The sequence below is a fragment of the Agelaius tricolor genome, unplaced genomic scaffold (genome assembly GCF_023055355.1).
Source record: "Agelaius tricolor isolate 1412-34295 unplaced genomic scaffold, bAgeTri1.0.p SCAF_11, whole genome shotgun sequence".
Classification (NCBI taxonomy): domain Eukaryota; kingdom Metazoa; phylum Chordata; class Aves; order Passeriformes; family Icteridae; genus Agelaius; species Agelaius tricolor.
Genome location: NW_027269271.1, coordinates 6,902,754 through 6,921,125, shown reverse-complemented (window position 1 = coordinate 6,921,125; position 18,372 = coordinate 6,902,754). Strand labels below are relative to the sequence as shown.

The 18,372-nt window shown below is 42.5% G+C and overlaps 1 protein-coding gene across 1 annotated transcript in view; it reads left to right on the top strand.

The window, feature by feature from the left end:
• Positions 1 to 18,372, top strand: part of HMCN1 (hemicentin 1) — a 161,370-nt gene that overhangs the window by 22,967 nt on the left and 120,031 nt on the right. Inside the window, exons 2-4 of the mRNA XM_071435950.1 lie at positions 8,563 to 8,633; positions 12,438 to 12,596; positions 13,128 to 13,250. Coding sequence (XP_071292051.1) covers positions 8,563 to 8,633; positions 12,438 to 12,596; positions 13,128 to 13,250 — 353 coding nt within the window. The remainder of the gene's footprint in view (positions 1 to 8,562; positions 8,634 to 12,437; positions 12,597 to 13,127; positions 13,251 to 18,372) is intronic.

The window sequence follows — 18,372 nt, the reverse complement described above, 5'->3', positions numbered from 1 at the left end:
GTGTCCAAGGCCAGGCTGGACAGGGCTTGGAGCAGCCTGGGACAGTGGAATGTCCCTGCCCAGGGGATGGAACTAGATGAGCTTTAAGATCCCTTCCTACTTAAGCCTATGATTCTATGATGATTTAAAATAAAATGAACTTTTACCATGTGAAAGCAACCCCCAACATAAGCTTGTTAAAGAGCAGGATAGGGTTAATATGGGAACATACACTGGGAGGTCCTAATGTTCCCATGGTCTTTTGGCACTTTTAAGGACTGATGGATTAGTGCCATGGTCTCCATAAAGCTTGTTAGGAGAATGGCTTCTTGAAGAAAACACTGACTGCTGCTTTATTAATAACTGGGGGGTAATTACCCCTGTTAAGTACTGTTCCTGCCTTGGGACTTTGGTTTATGCTACATGATGGGGATGTAGAATCTTTCCCCTCATACCAGACTGAGCAGGACTGGGTTATCCTGCTCCCAGGATGCTTGGGTTGCTGATGGTGACTTATTTGCTTACAGGGTCTGCTTTTGTGTAGCTGTGGGTTCCGAGTACATTAGTAGCTCGTTATCCTTTGGGAAAGCAATGCAGCTGCACTTTCAGCAGGAAAGAGCCAGTTGCTTTTCAGTTTGCTGATGTCTCAAGATCAAAAAGCTGACTTGGCTTCAGTAAGGTAGCTCTCTCCAAGGATCTTCCAAATCTCTTTGAAGGAAGTAATCTGGGAATATAATCTTCCAAGCAGAAGAAGCTTTTAATTAGCCATTGTAATTGACTTAATCTATGCTGCCAATAAAAGAAGCAGTCACTTTTTTGCCAGTCAGCCACTGAACCCCTCTTATGGTGAGGTACATTTGGGGACACAGTGGGAGCCTGAGTTCCATGAAGAAGGAGAAGGAGCTTTATGGATGAGGCTGTGGTACCCTGCAGTGCCAGGAGGCTCCCGACGGTGGAGCTCGGACATTCCCGCCAGACAGCGGCGCGGACAGCAGCTCAAAATCAATCATGCTAGATGTCACAGTAAATAAGTTCATCTTGTAATGCAATATTAAGTATAAATTGTGAGTTAAAAATTGTGTTTTAAATCCTTCTTGATTTGACTTCAGCATGGTAAGGTAATTAATCACAAAGCAGCACTGTGAAATGAGTAGTTGCATTTGTTCCTGCCCAATTCCTCAGTGCACGTTTTTATCCGGTGCCATTACAAGTGCAGAAGGAGCAGTGCCAAAATACACAGACCCAGAGATGAGACAGAAATAGACCTGGACTGAACTGGAGTTCAGTCTGGAGAAAGAATTTAAAGAGCATTATGAACTGAGTTTTACTCTGCTCAGCCTGTTGTTAACAAGGGGAAATAAACACAAACAGAAAGTGAGCTGATGACCTTCTCAGATGTTCAGTGGGAGTTGGGAGCGCGGGCCAGCCCTGGGATCCAGCACTGCTCCCAGGCTGGACAGTAAGGAAGCTGTGTCTGCAGTCCTTATCAGCTGTTTGTCCTTTACTGTAGGCTGAGTGAAGCAAATTGCTCAAAGCTTTTTCCCCTTGTGTCTGCTTGTGCCTTTTGTTGTTGGAAAAGCAAAGCAGCCCCATGAACGCCAAGCACAAACCCCAAGCTCTGGGCACACAGGAGATGCAGGAGAGCACAGGCTGCAGTCCTGGACATAGTCAGTGCTGGGATGGAGCTCAAGCTCAAGGCTTGCATGTCAGGGACCACCTAGTTGTAAGAGCTTCCCATAATGTCCGTGGCTCGCTCGGGCCTTGGCCTCTCTCAGGGCCTGTCAGCCGAGCTGCCAGCCGTGGCTGGGCTGGGAGCTGGGCAGCCATCCACAGAGGGCTGGCCAGAGGCAGCACAGCCAGCTCACACACGGCACTGTGGCCCCGCTGGGAACGGACCTCCAGGCTGTGCAAAAGGCTGAGGCAGGGAGGAGGAAGGTGGGGCTGCTCCAGATTTCAGCATTCAGTGTGTTTGCTTGTCCCCAGAAAGGAAAAAACCTTGATTTGTGTCCTTTTTTTGGGACATTTATTAGCCAGTAAAGTCGTTACTTTAAATCTGAAGCACATGGACTCAAGTGTTCTTTGCTCATAGTTGTGCACCAGCAATAGACAAAAACTTCTGACCTTGCAGTGGAGCTAGAGGGGATGTTCAGATGGATTGCTTCTTCAGAACAATAATCAACCTGTGTTTCTATTGCATTGAAGCTATCTTTTTCTCATTTCCAGCCTAAGGGAGTAGTTTATTTAATTAGGATTCCTTGGTTAATGGGATGTGCCACTCATGCAAAGGGTTTGAGAAGTTCCAAGACTGTTTAGTGCATCACCTATTTAAGAGAGCTTTTGTAGCAAACCTGGATTTATTTTAACTATTTCTGGGTACAGGAGGTTACTCTCCACACCCTGTGGTTTGTGACTGTAGTTCTGAGAAGGTGGAGTTAACAATGTGCTGGGCAAATCTGTCCCTGATTTTTATTGTTTCTTACTGCATGTGGTTAATAACTTTTAGACAGCTACACTTGAGGCTCATAAGCTAAACTTAGTGCTTGTTGCAATAGACAAAAGATGAGAATAATACATTTTATACACTGTGGGTCTCCAAGTGAGCTTTCTTTTCCAAGAAATGAAGCATGTATAATGCTTTTTTTTTTTGTCATTGTTATTTTTATTTAAAAAAAAAGTCATGAGCTCATAACTATTAAAACAATGGGAAATAACATCACAAACGTGGCACTTGCTAAGGCACATTGCTAGTAAAGCTTGTGTTAGATCTTTGGTCACTGAGTTTCAGCCAGGCTCTGGCCACTGTCCTGAGGTGAAGAGTTTGATGCATGAGGGTGGTGGCCCTTGCCATCCATGAGGATGGAGCTTCATCAGTTTCACTGGTGCTGGGTTGGATTGCTTAGCAGGCCTCTGCAGTTCCCAGGATAATCTATCTGGTTTGTCTGTGAACGGCCAACTCAAGAAAAACTGGGTGAAAAACTGTGAGCAGTCTGACTCCTTCCTGTCTGCTGTTACACTTACTAGTCATAAGTCATGAGGCTGAAAAATGATTTTAGAAATAAAAAAGTGAATGTGTTAAGGAAATGTGGGCTTGCTGGGCTGGTTTGGCTCATTTCTCTCTGGTTAAGAATCTGATAAAAGTTGATCGCTGCAGTTTCTGGGCTCTTCAAAAATTCATTATAGCCAGGTTAGAATCTGAAAGCAGCTGAGTCATGAGGAAATATCATTTAGGAGGAAACTTTAAATAACCTGTTACAAGGTTCTAGTGCTAAGCATCTTGGCTTACTCAGTGCTCCCTGAATCCATTGGGATGGTCATTCCCATGGGATGTGTGTTAGTCATTGGGGGGGCTCATGGCTGTAGGCAGCATCTCCAGTGCTGCCTTATGCTCCTGGAAAAATTCATCAAGGTTTCTATCCACAGCTCCCATCATCTGAACGGGAGCTGGGGCTGTCCTTCACTTCAGAGCACAAAGCACAAGGCTTTAAGTTTGGTCTTTTTTACTCCATGGTGGAGTCAGCTTCTTGGTTTGGTAGTCTACAACAGAAATTTGCAATCAGTTAAAATGGAGCAGCATTTTTTGGTGCATTAAAACACAATGCTATGAAACAGCTTCTGATCCTGTGTGCATGTACTTGTCAGCTGTGTGAGGAACAAAACCATTCACTATAATTTGAGATGTCAGTTACAAGTGGTTTTCTTCTATGTAGTTTCACCTGTGTGATGACTCTCTCTTTAAGGGGAAGGAGAGCCCTGTGAAGCACTTCCAGTGGCAGCCCATGAGGGATCTGTAGAGGGAAGAGCCTGCAGGACCCAATTTGCTGTTGGAAAATTGCAGGTTTCTGCTTCTGTGCCCTCAGGATGGACAGCTGGCTGGAGCAGCTCTACCATTGTTCTTATTCTCTGAATTGTTGGCAGTGGCTGCTCCTAAAGGTCTTCAGAGACATTATAAGCAGAGCTTTGCAATGGATTGGATACAGTTCTCTTCTTTCTCTGAGAAGAACATTAAATCAGATAAAAATCAGTTCTCAGCACTCTTAGGAAATGGCTCTTAGGGAATAATTGTACACCAGTTCTTCTGGCAAGGATCTTGGTTTAGGCATTTCAGCTGTTTAATCTGATTACTCCTAATCCTTGAGCATCGCTTCATTTGTGGTGAAAATTATTTGATATACGTGTACTCATAACACACACATATATCAGTGGCCAGGTGAGGATTTGTATATATGGGTATGGGAAACCCATAGTAATCCTCTGATCTCAAAAACTGTCAGAATTGCCCAGTGCTAGACTTGTCAGTCCACTTCAAAAATAAAAAAGAATGTGGAAGATAAATGTCACACAGGTTTTTGCTGTGCATACTGTGTTATGAAGAGATAACTAAATCTACTAATAACTATAGAGATAACTATAATATTAGTTTTTGTTAGTATATAATTTATGTAGTTATATAATGTAACAGTATAATTATTTTGGTATATATATTATATAATATTAATATTGATATTGGAATATCAGGGATTTGTTGCTATTCTGTGGTAGGCTTTGAGGTTTTGGTTTTTTCTATTTTACTTTTTCATTTGTAGTGTCATTGCTTTGAAATTTATATTTTTTTGGAAGTATTCAAAGGTGTGGAGGACTTTTGGGGGGATATCCTTGCTTTATTTATTTAGTTAGTTAGTTTTAATTCTGGATGTGGCTTTGCATCAGGAGAACATCCTTGCTGTGAATTAGAAGAAGGAATTCTGTGGGTGAGAGCACTCCACAAGGTTTAGTATGTCTGCCAAAATTCCTTCAGCTACCATGTATCACTTACAGCTTTCTTATTCCTTCTGGAATAAACAAATCCAGTGTTCTGAGTTGGTGAGAGGTAGCCAAAAGACTTCCATATTCCTTTGCTAGATCTCCTAAAGCACCCAGCTGTCCAGAGCAGACATTTGGTGCAGATGTGTTCCGTGGTCAGGACTAGGGGAGTGCCAAATTTGCAATCACCGTCAGTGCTAATTATGTGCGATTGTGTGTCATGGGGAAATCTGTGGTTTTCCCAACATGCTTGCTGCTCAGCTTGCACATAAGCATGTGGCCATTTGAGGTGTGGCAGAAAGCCATGGAAAAACAGCAGGGCCTTTTGGAATGGCCAGTTTCTCAGGTTGCTGCAGGCTTTTCTCCTTATTTACCAGTGAGATGGTTTTTACAAGACTTTCCCCAGAAAGGAAGCATCAAAATCCTTGATTTCTATGTTACTCAGTCATGTCTTGTCATAGTTTAATTGCTTAGGTACAAGCTTAGATGCCACAGTGGCTACATTGACTTTTGTGATTCCAGTTTCAGAAGTCCAGGCTTTGCTCAGGGATGTGCAGCCATTCCTTTAAAACGTTTCCTTTTGGCTGGTACCAGTTTGTGTGTGTGCAAATCTGACTGTTAATTCCCAAGTCAGTCTAGAAGAGCTGACATTTACACTGTGAGGCCAGAGGATTGGGTTGGTGCCTCAAAAAGACTTGGTGCCATTCTTGGGCTGTGTCAGCTTTTTTACCTTTGCACAGCTCCCTCTGGGTGACCATGAAAGTTTTGGAGTAGTGAGCAGTGGAGAGACCCCCACAACAAACCAGTTCCAAATAATCCCATATCAGTCTCTAAAAATGGATTCAGATTGCAGCATGAGAATGGAAAACCACACCTCCCCATCACTGGAAATGTCCAAGGCCAGGTTGGATGGAGCTTGGAGCATCCTGGGCTAGTGGAAGGTGTCCCTGCCCATGGCAGAGGGTGGGACTCTAAGGTCCCTTCCAACCCAAACCATTCTGTAATTCTGTATTCTGTTAGAGTATTCCATGTGTCAAGCTTCACCTAAAGAGCTAATGAAGCTAAAAAGCTTATTATTTTCTTCTGCTTGGTGTGTTTACAGGATGTAGTTTCTGAGTGAATATTTTGTTTAAACTCTGCTTGTTAAGTAAATTTAAATTGCTTCCCATAATGCCCTTTCTTTTTTTATATTCTGGACACTTTGAAGGCCTGTGTTCACCTGTCCTGGTGAAACAGCCTTATTTGGGCTGTACTTGGAGGTCACCAAATGAGGAAGAAAGAAACTGAAGCTAGTGAAGGCTATTAAAGCTCCTCTGGCAGGCAGGTGACATAAGCTGGTGGCACAGCAGTATGTGAAGGACAGCTGCTGGGCTTTTTTAGACGATCTGGTGAGTGTTCAGGTGGTGAGGAGGAGCACCATCACCACTCAGACATGGCCTTGGCTGTGGAATCAGCTGAGGGCATCTGCCCTGCAGGGCTCCTGTGGGGCTCTCTGCTCTGTCCTGCCCACAGCACTTGATGCTGACTGACCATGCCTGGCTCTTGTGGCCTGGGTGCCATTTCCCAGCTGAGCTCTCAGCAGAGGGCAGCTGGAGCCCTGATCCTGCAGGAAACTGGCCAGGCTCTGCTTGGCATCGGCACTGCTGAAGCCAGCCTGTGCTGCCTATGGGGGAATAAGGCCAAGTTCTCAGCCCAGCTGACCTGATGGGCTGTTTTAGCATAGCTGAAGGAGTCTTGCCTTTCAGATCTTTATTTTATAGGGGAAGAAAGCCTTTCCAAAGGATTTACTGCTCTAGACTGAAACACTGAATCCCTCAAGGATGGGAATAATGAAGCTAGTGGGGTTACTGTATGGATAAACTCCAGTCAGTGATGTGCTTTAGACAGTGCTTGGCAAGGGGAAGATTGGAAGCAAAACAATTTGGAGGTAGCTTTATTCCAGGTGTTGGCTGTAAAGGATACCCAAAGGAGAATAGTGCCAGGGGGGGAGCAGGAGCGCAGCAGGATGAGGTATGTGAAGGAACAGAGTCCTTATAATGGCTCTTTTAATGGTAGTGCAGCATTTGAGTACATGGCATTCACAGATAAATGACTCACAGCCATACAAAAAATCCCCAAGGACAGTTTAATATTCTAGGAAAGGTTTTGTGTGATCTCGTGGGTGACTTTCAAAGAAATTAAACCAAAAGACATCCATAAATAGAGCTTGCCCAGCAAATACTAGTGTGATTAGAGTAGAACTTAGTGATGGCAGTTGTTGTAACTCCAGTGAAATAAAACTTTGGATTGTTTAAAAAAGAAAAATGTCTGTGTTATATGGAAGATAAGTGCGTATTAACTTTTATAGAGCTTGGAAAGTGTTGTGAGGTCTGCTGAGGCAGCACTTCCCTGTAAGCTGCAGCTGTATTAAATTGGCACCGTTGCAGTTTCATGCTTGGCTTTTACCCTGACAGCAGAATTGTGCCCCATTTGCTCTGTTGGGACTCAGCTGATCTCTTTGAGTGCTTTGGAGCACTCAGCTGGCAGAAATCTCTTCATTTGTGTGTGTGTGTGTGTTTATTTATTGATTTTTGGCATAGCACCCTGACTGCGCTTGCTGAGCTGGGTGAGTGCCCATGGCCAGGGCAGCAATGCCTGCCCGGGCCAGGCAGAGAATGGAGGGCACTGGTGCTAAGGCAGATTGAGGTGAACTGGCAGGAAATCACAGCATAGGAACCAGCTGGCTGGAATCACATGTGATACCAGTCAGGAAGGCAGCTGTGTGAGGAGCAGAGGGACAGCTCCATGGGACTGGGAGATGCTCACGTGTGCTGCTGTTACACACCCCAGGCAACTTCACTTGGATGTCCTGCCCTTCATCAGTAGCCAGGCATGGCAAATGCCATGAATAAAGTTGTTTCTGCTTTGGTTCTTTCTGACAGCTCCTGCTAGATGTGCTGGATTGGGGATAGGGCTCACACTGGGATATTTCTAGAGGTAGATTTTTTTTTTTCAGGGAAGAGATGTGGCACATGTCTTTTTTTTTTCTCTATTTTTTTTACACGAGTAAAATTGCAACGCCAAGTATGTGTGTTCTGTCCAAAGAGGTCTTTACATGTTTACCTAGAATCACATAGTTGTGGAATGGTTTAGGTTGGAAGGGACCTCAAATTCATCTTGTTTCACCCACAGCCATGGGCAGGGATACCTTCCACTACCCAGGTTACTCCATGCCCCATCCAGCCTGATCTTGGACACTTCCAAGGATCCAGGGGCAGCCACAGCTTCTCTGAGCACTCTGTGGCAGGGCCTGCCCACCCTCACAGGGAAGAGCTGCTTCCCAAGTATCTAATATCTGCTAAGTCTGAAGCCATTTCCCTTGTCCTTTTCCTCCAGGCCATTGTCCAAAGTCCCTCTCCAACTCTCCTTGAGCACCTTTAGGCACTGGAAGGCTGCTATAAGGTTTTCCTGAAGCCTCGTTTACTCCAGTCTGAAGAGGCTCTTTCTGGAAAAATACATTATTTCTTGGTCCAGCAACATTTGTTCTGGGAATTTTTGTTCCTTTTTTATTACTGAGAACAATTAAATGCTTGATCAGAATCAAAGGTGAAAGGCTTTATGTGCCTATGAATGTTTAAGGCACATAGAGGTTGGTAATACTTGAATATTGAAGTTACCAGATTTGAAATCACAGGTTTCAGTACTGGGGATATCATTCTCTACTATTTTGAGTGCTTTTAGTTTCAATTTTTTTTACTACCGTGTGTCTTTGGATAACTTTGTTTTTTTTGTATTTCATTCTAGAAATTGGTCCTGTGACAATAACCACAGATCCCAAGAAATTTCAATTTGAACTTAGGGAACTTTATGTTCAGGTGAGTAACTTGTTTCCTATGCAGTTCTAGCAAAGACTGTTTCCTCACACCAGCTTTCCTCTTGTGCTGATATTCCTGCTGCAGGAATTCATGAGGATGTAGATCACTTACCTCTGTCATTTTGCTTGCACAAACTGTCAACTTCCTGCTCATCCTAATTTAGGGTTACGAGTCATTCCTTTGTCTTATCATTGTGTGGAGACTCAGTTCAATAACACAAGAAGGAATAGTTAGGTAATGCTAACATTTAGTTGGCATTTCCATTAGTCCTGCCACTTGTCCACAGACACATTTATGGACTTTTACTGTATTATGGATATTACATTCCATGAACACCATTCAAACGAGAGGTCTGTAAGATCCATCAGGTTTTCCATAGGTGCTGCCTTCCCTGCCGTGTGTTACTTGGCACTTACTTATTTAAAGGCTTCTGAGAATCACAGAATATCCTGAGTGGGAAGGGACCCACAGGACCAACCCCTGTGCCTGCCCAAATAACCCAGCAATCCCACCCTGTGCATCCCTGAGAGTGTTGCCCAGATGCTCCTGGAGCTCTGGCAGCCTCAGGGCTGTGCCCATGCCCTGGGGAACCTGGGCAGTGCCCAGCACCCTCTGGGGAAGAACCTTCTCCTGAGATCCAACCTGACTCTGGCCTGCCTCTGCTCCAGCTGTTCCTCCAGCTGATAGAAAGGAAGGAGGAAGTACTGGAGTGGAGTTATCCTTACTGACAGAACATATGCTCCTATTGTCCTGTCTTTAACCAAGGAAAATGCTTCTGACCTGTGGTGAACTTTGCTGGAGTTAGTGGTGCCAGACAGGCTCTCCCTCAGAAACTGGCACATGATATAATCCCTGTAAAAGCAGATTGCTTGAAGATTACTTCAAAAGTTGGCAGGAGGTTTGAAATCCAGAGAAAACAATAGCTATTGCAGTTTTCTCCTTCATGGGGAAATTTAAGCTTTAAAACTCCATCCAGTTTTCATGTTTTGTTTCCTCAGTAGTTGTACTGGACAGTAATTGCAGCTGTTTCTAAAAGGTGGATTATTTAGGTAAAGCTTTTGGGAATTTCAAACTCTTAATTTCTAATCAAGTTGTTTAAAAGTTTCTGTCTAATTAATTTTAAGTTTCATTTTTTAATGCTGGTTGATTGCATATTTCATAATTACTTTCAAGATATGCTCATTCTGCTATATAGAGGCTCTCATTGACTTGTATTCATCCACTGTAGTAGTGAAGGGCCAAAACAGAAATCAAAAAATGATTAGAACAGGACTGATAGGTCATATTGCAGTAGAGAAAACATAAACACTTTCTACAGGTTTGTTACTGGTATTTTTCCAAAACAACTGATAAAAGATGCAAGAGTGAATGTTGTGGAGGTAGAGAAAATTTCAAGCTGGGTTCATTTTGAGAAAGAGCATGGACCAAATACTCTCATTAGTGAACAAAGCTAAAATTAAGGTGAAGATAAATATTTCAAGGCATCTTGTGTATAAAACATATTATATCAAAATATGCTCAACTTTCCTCCCTGAACATCAGGGTAAGTCCAGCTCTTGTTTTCCATTCATCTGTCACAGAATAGTTGAAGGGTCTTTTGGCTGCCATTTGACATGAGGTAAAATTTAGGCTGTGTACATTTCACTGCAGAAACTGGGCCCTGTTCCTTTTACATTCATTGTGATAAAAGACATCCTTGGATACAGGATCACCTTAGGGGGTATCACCTATATTTCATCTGTAGTTACCTTTGAATCATTCTTACAGACAATATGATAAGAATGTGTACTTGGGCAGCAATGGCTCCTTAGTGTTGTTTTTGGTTTTTTGGTGGTTTTTTGGGTTGTTTTTTTTTTAAGCAGATTTTTTGTGCATTTCTGTGGGCCTGTTTAAACTGAAGGGAAAATGAAGCTTCCTGAGCTTCACTCACCTCAGCTTTTCCAGAAAGTTTCATGAGGTAGTTGTATTTAATTTCAATTTGGAGAGAAAGGCAGGAAATACTGAATGTACTGAATGGAAAATTTTCTACTTTTTAAAATTTAAGTAAAGACAATACTAATGTTAAATGTTAGGAAGCAATTCTGCCTGTGAAGGGGGGGTGAGGCCCTGGCACAGGGTGCCCAGAGAAGCTGTGGCTGCCCCTGGATCCCTGGCAGTGTCCCAAGCCAGGTGGGATGGGGCTTGAAACAGCCTGGGATAGTGGAAGGTGCCCCTGCCCATGGCAGGGGTGACACTGGATGGGCTTTAAGGTCCTTCCAATCCAAACCATTCCATGATCATGATGTTTTGTTGTTCTACCAGCTGACTTTTAACAGTATTATTCTACATTATAGGAATAAAAAAGTCCATGCTAGTTCTCAGAGCAACCATTTTGCTCAGTAGTGCTTTTCGTGTTCTATGTAGAAAACAGATGCTGCCATACAGAATAATATGAGATGATAATCAAGTAGACTTGAAGTGGGAATAGAAATTTTCCTGTTCCAAGTAGATGTCTGTATAAATTAGCTATTATTTTGACTTTGCCCACAAATTAAAGCTTTATGTGGAAGAGTCTTCTGCTGAAAGAATTTGGAAATACTGATGTGTCCCATTGGACTGTATAGGCATTGCCAAGATAAAGTTCTGACATGTGTCAAAAATCTTTTTGGAGTTCTCTGTTGAATTTCAGGCTGTCTGGAGCCTACCACTTGCTTTTCCCATAAAACTAAGGCTACATTTAGGAGAACTGACTTTGAAAAAGAACAGGGGTTCTTATATGACTTACAGAAAAACAGTGACCATATGCTTATTCTTTAGCATAGATGAGAAACTTATTAATATTCTTGCTTTGAAATTGGATTGAGGATACTGATAGATTAAACTTGTTCCCAACATGAACATTTCTCTGAGGACAAACAAAATTCTTAAGTATGAGGGACTGCTCTCTTTTTGCCTTCTTCTTTCCCAGCATGTGTAGATTTGTACATATGTTTGTGTGAAGGCATGTTGATTGTAAAAATAAAAGAAATCAATTTTATATTTAATACTTAGTATGCAGAGATCTATTGTAGATGACAGGGCAAGTTTTACAGTTTGTATCAGCTCTTTGGAAAGTTCTGTCTTCAATATGCCAAGTTAATTTTTATGTAAGTTAGCTTTTATTTAAACAGTATTTTCCCCAAATTCTTCATTCAGTGAGAAAAATGAATCCTTTCCTATAAAGATAAAGTCATACTTGGAAGCATTTTGATTGAACACATGGCCTGAAAAACCTCCAGCTCTGCAGCAGCTGCAGTGCAGAGCTGTGGGAGCACAGCACCTGTGCCCTCTGCTGAGCTCCCTGTCCCAGGGTGGAGTCCAGGGCAGGTTCTGCCTGCTCTGGTGTGCAGAGATGCTCCTGGAGCTTGGCCCTGCCTGCCTGGGACCATTTCCCATCTGTGTGTGCCCCTGGCCTTCTGCAGCTGCTGTGTGCTACCAGAGCAGGGGAGCTGTCAGCCAGGAAGGGAGCATGTCAGTGTGGGAAATGGAACTGTCACAAAAGCTGGAGCTGAGCAGGACGTGGATAGGAGTGACCGTGACACCAGCCAACATCAGATCAGGGCTCTTCCTTTGACTTTATTTCCCTTTTGGAATTCTTGCAGTTGCTGGTTGTGAGTGTGTTACAGCACTCTGAAGAAACCATAAAATCCTTAGGGTAGAAAAGGTGAATAAATGGTTAGAGGCTGAGGAACTATCTATTGAATGTCCCAAAAAAAAGTAACTTATTTGGTATGGTTTTTTTTCTTAAAAGAAAATAAGTTATGTTTTATTTCTATTTGTGAACAGGGTGGTGGAGACTGTCCAGAGATGAGCATTGGGGCAATAAAGATTGCTCTAGAAATTTCCCTGCCTGGCTCTTTCATCTATGTTTTTACTGATGCCCGATCCAAAGATTACAGACTGACCCATGAAGTGCTTCAACTCATCCAACAGAAACAGTCACAGGTACTGAGGGGATTTGCATTCCCAGCTGGGTTGTGTGTTTAATGCTCTGTTTTCTTGATGACTAAGGGTAGAATTCTCCTGTGTGAAACTTGGTGAAATCTTTTTACAGAAGGGACCATAATACTGCATTCTAAGTATTTTTTTTTTAATAGAGTTAACTGATCTGGGTAAGGAAAAACTTAGTGGAAATTCTTTTATTATTGTGAATTAAATAATGTAACCGAATCTTCTACCAGTATATGTGGTTTTGGAAGCTTATCACTTATGTGGATTTTTTTGTTGTTGTTCTAAAAGAGGTATTATGTGAATGACAGAGCTGATTCATTTTTAAAGGGATTTTTTTCTATTCCTTTTCTTCTGCATTGCTTTTTCCATCATTACTGAGTGCAATGCCTCAGTAACTCATGCAGAGTAACAAACCCATCTCAACTGACATATTCTTCTGTTGTCTTGCCTTAATGCTGCCATGGCAGTGTTTTCCTCACCTATGCACCATGTGTCCAATGATTCACTGCTTTTTCTTAAATCCAGGTGGTGTTTGTGCTGACTGGAGACTGTGATGACAGGGATCATATTGGTTACAAGGTCTATGAAGAAATTGCTTCAACAAGTTCTGGTCAAATTTTTCACTTGGACAAAAAACAAGTTAATGAGGTAACTTTGCTTGAGTTTTACAATTGATAAAGAAAATGAGGCAAGAGTTACACTGTAAATCTTTAAGAGACCTGGCGATGGGTTAGAGAGCAGAAGGGGAACTTCTGAATGTTCTGGTCTTAGTATGTGGACTCTCTTCCACTTATTCTTTCCTTCCTTTCTCCATCTTCTGTATCAGGATGCAATTCTGTGACTTTTGTTGACAACAGGGAAGTGTGAAGTGGCATATCATACTATAACCTCCCCAACTTCCCTCTGCCTGTGCCAGAAGGCTTCCAGGAGAAGAGCCTTTAAAAAAAGGAGCAGTTCTGGGCTCTGTGTAACATAGTGGCTTTTCTGCTCAAAACAAGAGCACACATTTAGCTTTAAATGACTATTTTGTGAACAAGCAAAGGACTACTCAGCCTAAACAGAAATGTTCCCCACATAGGATAGATAGTGTGAACTCTCAGGTTTGCATTGTTCACAGAGTCATGGAAGTAACTTTTTAATTGAGGTTATCACTGCAATACTTTTGCTACCTCTGCTGCCCTCCTGCTAACTGTGGTTCCTGACCCACAGCCATGAATGACTATTTGCTTTGGGAACTTCGGTGAGTCTCAGACAGGAATGAAACTTCAGAAGTGCGTGAGAAAACAGTTTGGAGAGGGTTGAAATCACATTGTATTTATCTGGAGAGCTGGAATTGTTTATAAATGTTGTAAACATTCTCCTTTGAATTCTCAGTGTAGGCAATAGCTAGCTGAAGTTATTTAATAAAAATTTACCCTGGTTTGTTCCTTCTTCTTTATGTTCTGAAATTTTGACAATGATAAATGTTGGAGATAAATTGCATTTTTTCTACAGCTGTTGCCTAGAAAAATTGAAGTTCTCATTGGGAATGATCGAAGCTATTGGCAGTGATGTGAAGGTGATCAAAAGCAGAAACTTCCCAGAAGATTTATCCTCCAAAAATTAGGTTAAAATTTGGAAGGAAAGAAATTACCTGTTTGGTCTGTTCCTGGCCTGCATTTTGCTGTTATGTATAAAGCGTAAAACTTCTCTGTGACACTCCATGAAATCCCTTATACAGAAGGGATCATCATGGAGCGAGATGGTCTTTAAGGGCCCTTCCAACCCAACCAATTCTGCCACCCTCTGATACTGCCAGTGGGGAATGCTCTTTACCAGGACTGTAATTTTAGGGTAAAAGTTCAGTTGGAATGTTGTGCTTTTGTTTTCTTCTACTTTTGAGAGGTAGAAGTGAGCAGATAAAGCCAACAGATAAAGCTAGACAGCACTGTGTTCTGGAGTGGAGCTGGCACGAGCTGCTTTCCTGAGTGCCTGCTGCTGCTTTCTGAACTTGGCACTTCCCTGTTTCTAAAATCACCAGCTTCTGCCTGTAAGAATAGACTGCCTTGGAGTTTTGGGTAAGGTTTTAAGCAGGGGATTTTAGTAGCTACTTTCACCCCCTTCCAGCTTCATTGCAACATTTCTTTTGAGTAAATAATTGTAGAATTGTCAAGTCGTAAGGTGTCCTGTGTTGCAAGATATCTTGAGGATCATCTCATTCTACCCCCTGCCATGGGCAGGGACACCTTCCACTAGCCCAGGGTGCTCCAAGCCTCATCCAGCCTGGCCTTGGATACTTCCAGGAATCCATGGACAGCCACAACTCCTCTGGGCACCCTGTGCCAGGGCCTCACCACCTCTGCACAATAGCAGAGGGTGAAATTAGTAGGTGAAATTTTTGCAGTGTTTTTTGAGAGAGAGGGAAAAATACAGCCTATGGCCACTGGAAAGAGATGCTTAAACAGTGTAAGAGTTTGCCTAAGGTGGAAAAAAAGCAAACCCTAAATAACTTTCAGAAGTCTTCCACAATAACTGCTGAACAATTTGTGTCAAAGCCAAACCCAAAAGACTGCAATTTTAGTGATTGTTGGCATTACATAAATCTGTGTCTGGGCCAAGTGACCGTGAAAATGAGTTGACCAAATTGCTGCCATCCCAAATAAAACCTTCTCTGTGGTGTCAGTTCTGGATCAGCATTGATTCCAAGAAGCACATCCACCAGTGGGTGGATGCAAACAAACAAGACATCTCACAGAGATCTGATCAGCTGTTTGTGGGATACCCCTCAGGCAGGATTCAGCTGCAATCAAGCAATCACGCTTGCCCTCCTTTTTCTCTGAGGAGTCAATGATGTGTAAAGAATGCAGTTTATAAACGCTGAAGCACACTCACCGTTGTGGGCCTAGAGACAGCCAGTGCTGGACTGGGGATTAGGGAATGGCTACAAAGTCCCTGCCGAGTACCCTGCCAAACCAACGACTTGTTTTGTTAAAACATTTTGATTATTCTACCCCCCAAAAACTCAAACAAAGCTATTTTTAGTATATAAAGTTTCAAACCATTCCTCTTGTTCTTGCCCTTTGAGCATTAAGTGCCGAATGAAGCAATATTCTAAGCTAGATACAAGGAAACACAGCAAAACAGTACTTGATACACATCCAATGCTTGTGTACTGAGAAGACTGTGAAAACTTAGTGCCTCTTTTTTACTCTGAAAAACATGTTCTGATTTCAAATACTACAATTAACTTGGGCAAAATTATTGATGATTGACAAAGTTGTGTTGGGTTCAGTCCAGCAAAGCATGAAATACTTTTGTATCTCCACTTACCTGCTGAAGGTAGCTCATCTAAGAGTCTGGGATGAAGGTCCTATTTTTACAAACTCACAGTGATTTCTGTGCATTAGATAAATGAGAATATTTGTCTAGTTAGAGTATCAAGGCCCCATCCCTGGGAGTGTTCAAGGCCCATGTTGTGGGGCTGTGAAAAACCTGGCCTATTGGAAGGTGTCCCTGCCTATGGCAGGGGGGTGAGACAAGGTGGGCTTTAATGTCCCTTCCAACACAAACCATTACAGGATCATAATATTCTGAAATGTTGTCCCCCATGTCTTGGAAAGCCTTTATCAAAGTGCTTTATCAAAGCATTGAAGTCCTGGTTTTGAAAAGTGTTTCTTTAGGTGACATTTCTCTGGTTGCTTTTGTAGACTCAGGGCTTAATTTACAATAATTGCTTGAAATTTAAATGAATCACAGACTATCCTGAGCTGGAGAGGATCCTTGGAATCTGCAAGGATTGAGTCCAACCCCTGGTCCTGCCCAGACACCCCAACAATCCCGGGCTCTGCATCCCTGGGAGCTTTGTCCAAACCCTCCTGGGGCTCTGGCAGCCTTGGGGCTGTGCCCATTCCCTGGGGAGCCTGGGCAGTGCCCAGCACCCTCTGGGGAAGAACCTTTCCCTGAGCTCCAGCCTCACCCTCCCTGGAACAGCTCCAGCCATTCCCTCAGGTTCTGTTCTCATGGCATTGAGAATATTCATCAAGCATGGGTTAAATTCCCTGTTAGGAGCACATTCTCTATTTTCCTAACTGTGCCCAGTTTCCAAAAGGTACTAATTTTGACATGAACTGAAGTTACATTCCACCACACCTAATTATCCTTCTGTAAGGAAATTCCTGTAAATGGTTGTGATGCCCAAAGGTTTGTACTGGTGCCAGAGGGGGTGTTGAGATGAACTGTGATGATCAGCAGAGTGTGAATATGGTGCTGTAGAAAATAGTGGAGATTTATTAGTAATTGGCAGTTCAGGTCATGTCTTCCAGTCGTTTTGATTGTTTGTGGCAAAAATGAGTCATTCCTATGTCTGATGAACTGGATTGATCAGTGTAGAGCTAGGAGTTCACAAGGACTGAGCTGGTGAGTGGTTTTTTTTTTTTTCCATTTCTTTTAGTGTTGAAGCACTTGATTTTTCTTACTTCTAACCTTTCTGTAAGAAGGGAAGAATTCCTGTCCTTAAACTGCCTAAAAATACATATTTTTTCCTGATTTTTAAAATAAGTAGAAATGGATCTTCCATATACAGAATATTGATGGGAGGAGAACTGAGAATGACATGGGGGCACAGCTTGGACGTTGATGGAAGAAGGGGGTGTTGTTGAGTGACTTGAAAGCTGGATGAACCTATATGGGAAAACCAGGAGAGTTTGGAATTGGATGAGAAGCCTGTGAATTAAAGGGATGCTGTGGATGAGATGAGATTGAGGGGGGACTGAAGACAACACTGGTGACAGAACATTTAGAAAGGATGGTGCAAAAGGGGTTGTTGTTGTGGGGAAAGTATCATCTCTAAGGTCACAGGGAATGGGGTCTGGTGGTGTTCACTCACAAGTGCTCTGCTGTAGATAGAGGTCCCTAAACCCACTGGAGAACATCCCATTTCTGCTGGCTCTTAGTCCTCCCAGGGGATGGCAATGCAAGGGTAATACCAACACAGCTGGGGTTGGTGTTACAGGTCCCTGCTGTGTATGACCAGTGTGTGTTTGGATGATGCTGCAGAGGAAGCAGTTTGAAATCCTGTTTCCCTCAGTTAAAGGTGTAAAAAGCCCCTCCACTGCTTTTCAAGGATACAATGCAGGTGACAAAGTCAGAAGTTCAAAATTACATTAGAGAATGAAGGTTTCTTGCATACCTCTGTTTCGCCTTTTCTCCTCCCTGGTCCCAAACAGGCATTGTCCATTTTCATAGAAAAAGGAGGAATGGTTTCATGGGAGAAGCAGCTGAATGCTTCTATTCTGAAGATACATAATGTACAGTGAATGCCAAACAAAGAAAGGAAAAACAAATAGTTACAGCTGGTCTTTCTCTGTTTTTCTATGGAATTTGGAGTCTGTGGAAAAAATAAACCATGATCATGTACCTAAGGCTTTTTGTCATAAAGCAACTGCAGAAGGGCTTTTGAAAGCAGACAGGCTTAGTTCTTGTGTTCCTAACTTTGAAGAGCTTGAGATCCAGCACTAAAACTTTTCAGTCATGTGGTTTTCATACATGTTATATATATAATTCATGGTTTATTTTTACAGTATTGTTCTCTCATGCACTGTCTCAGTTATATTTTTGATGTGCATTTGAAAACATTATTAGAACATTTTTTCTCTTTGGGTGTAAGTATGAACCTAAACTTACTTCAGCAATGAAACAGTTAATCTGAAATCCTATTGCTTTGACTGCTTGAGAAATATTCTTGAGTCCCAGAATAAACAAATGGGAATAGAGGCCATGCTCCACAGATTTT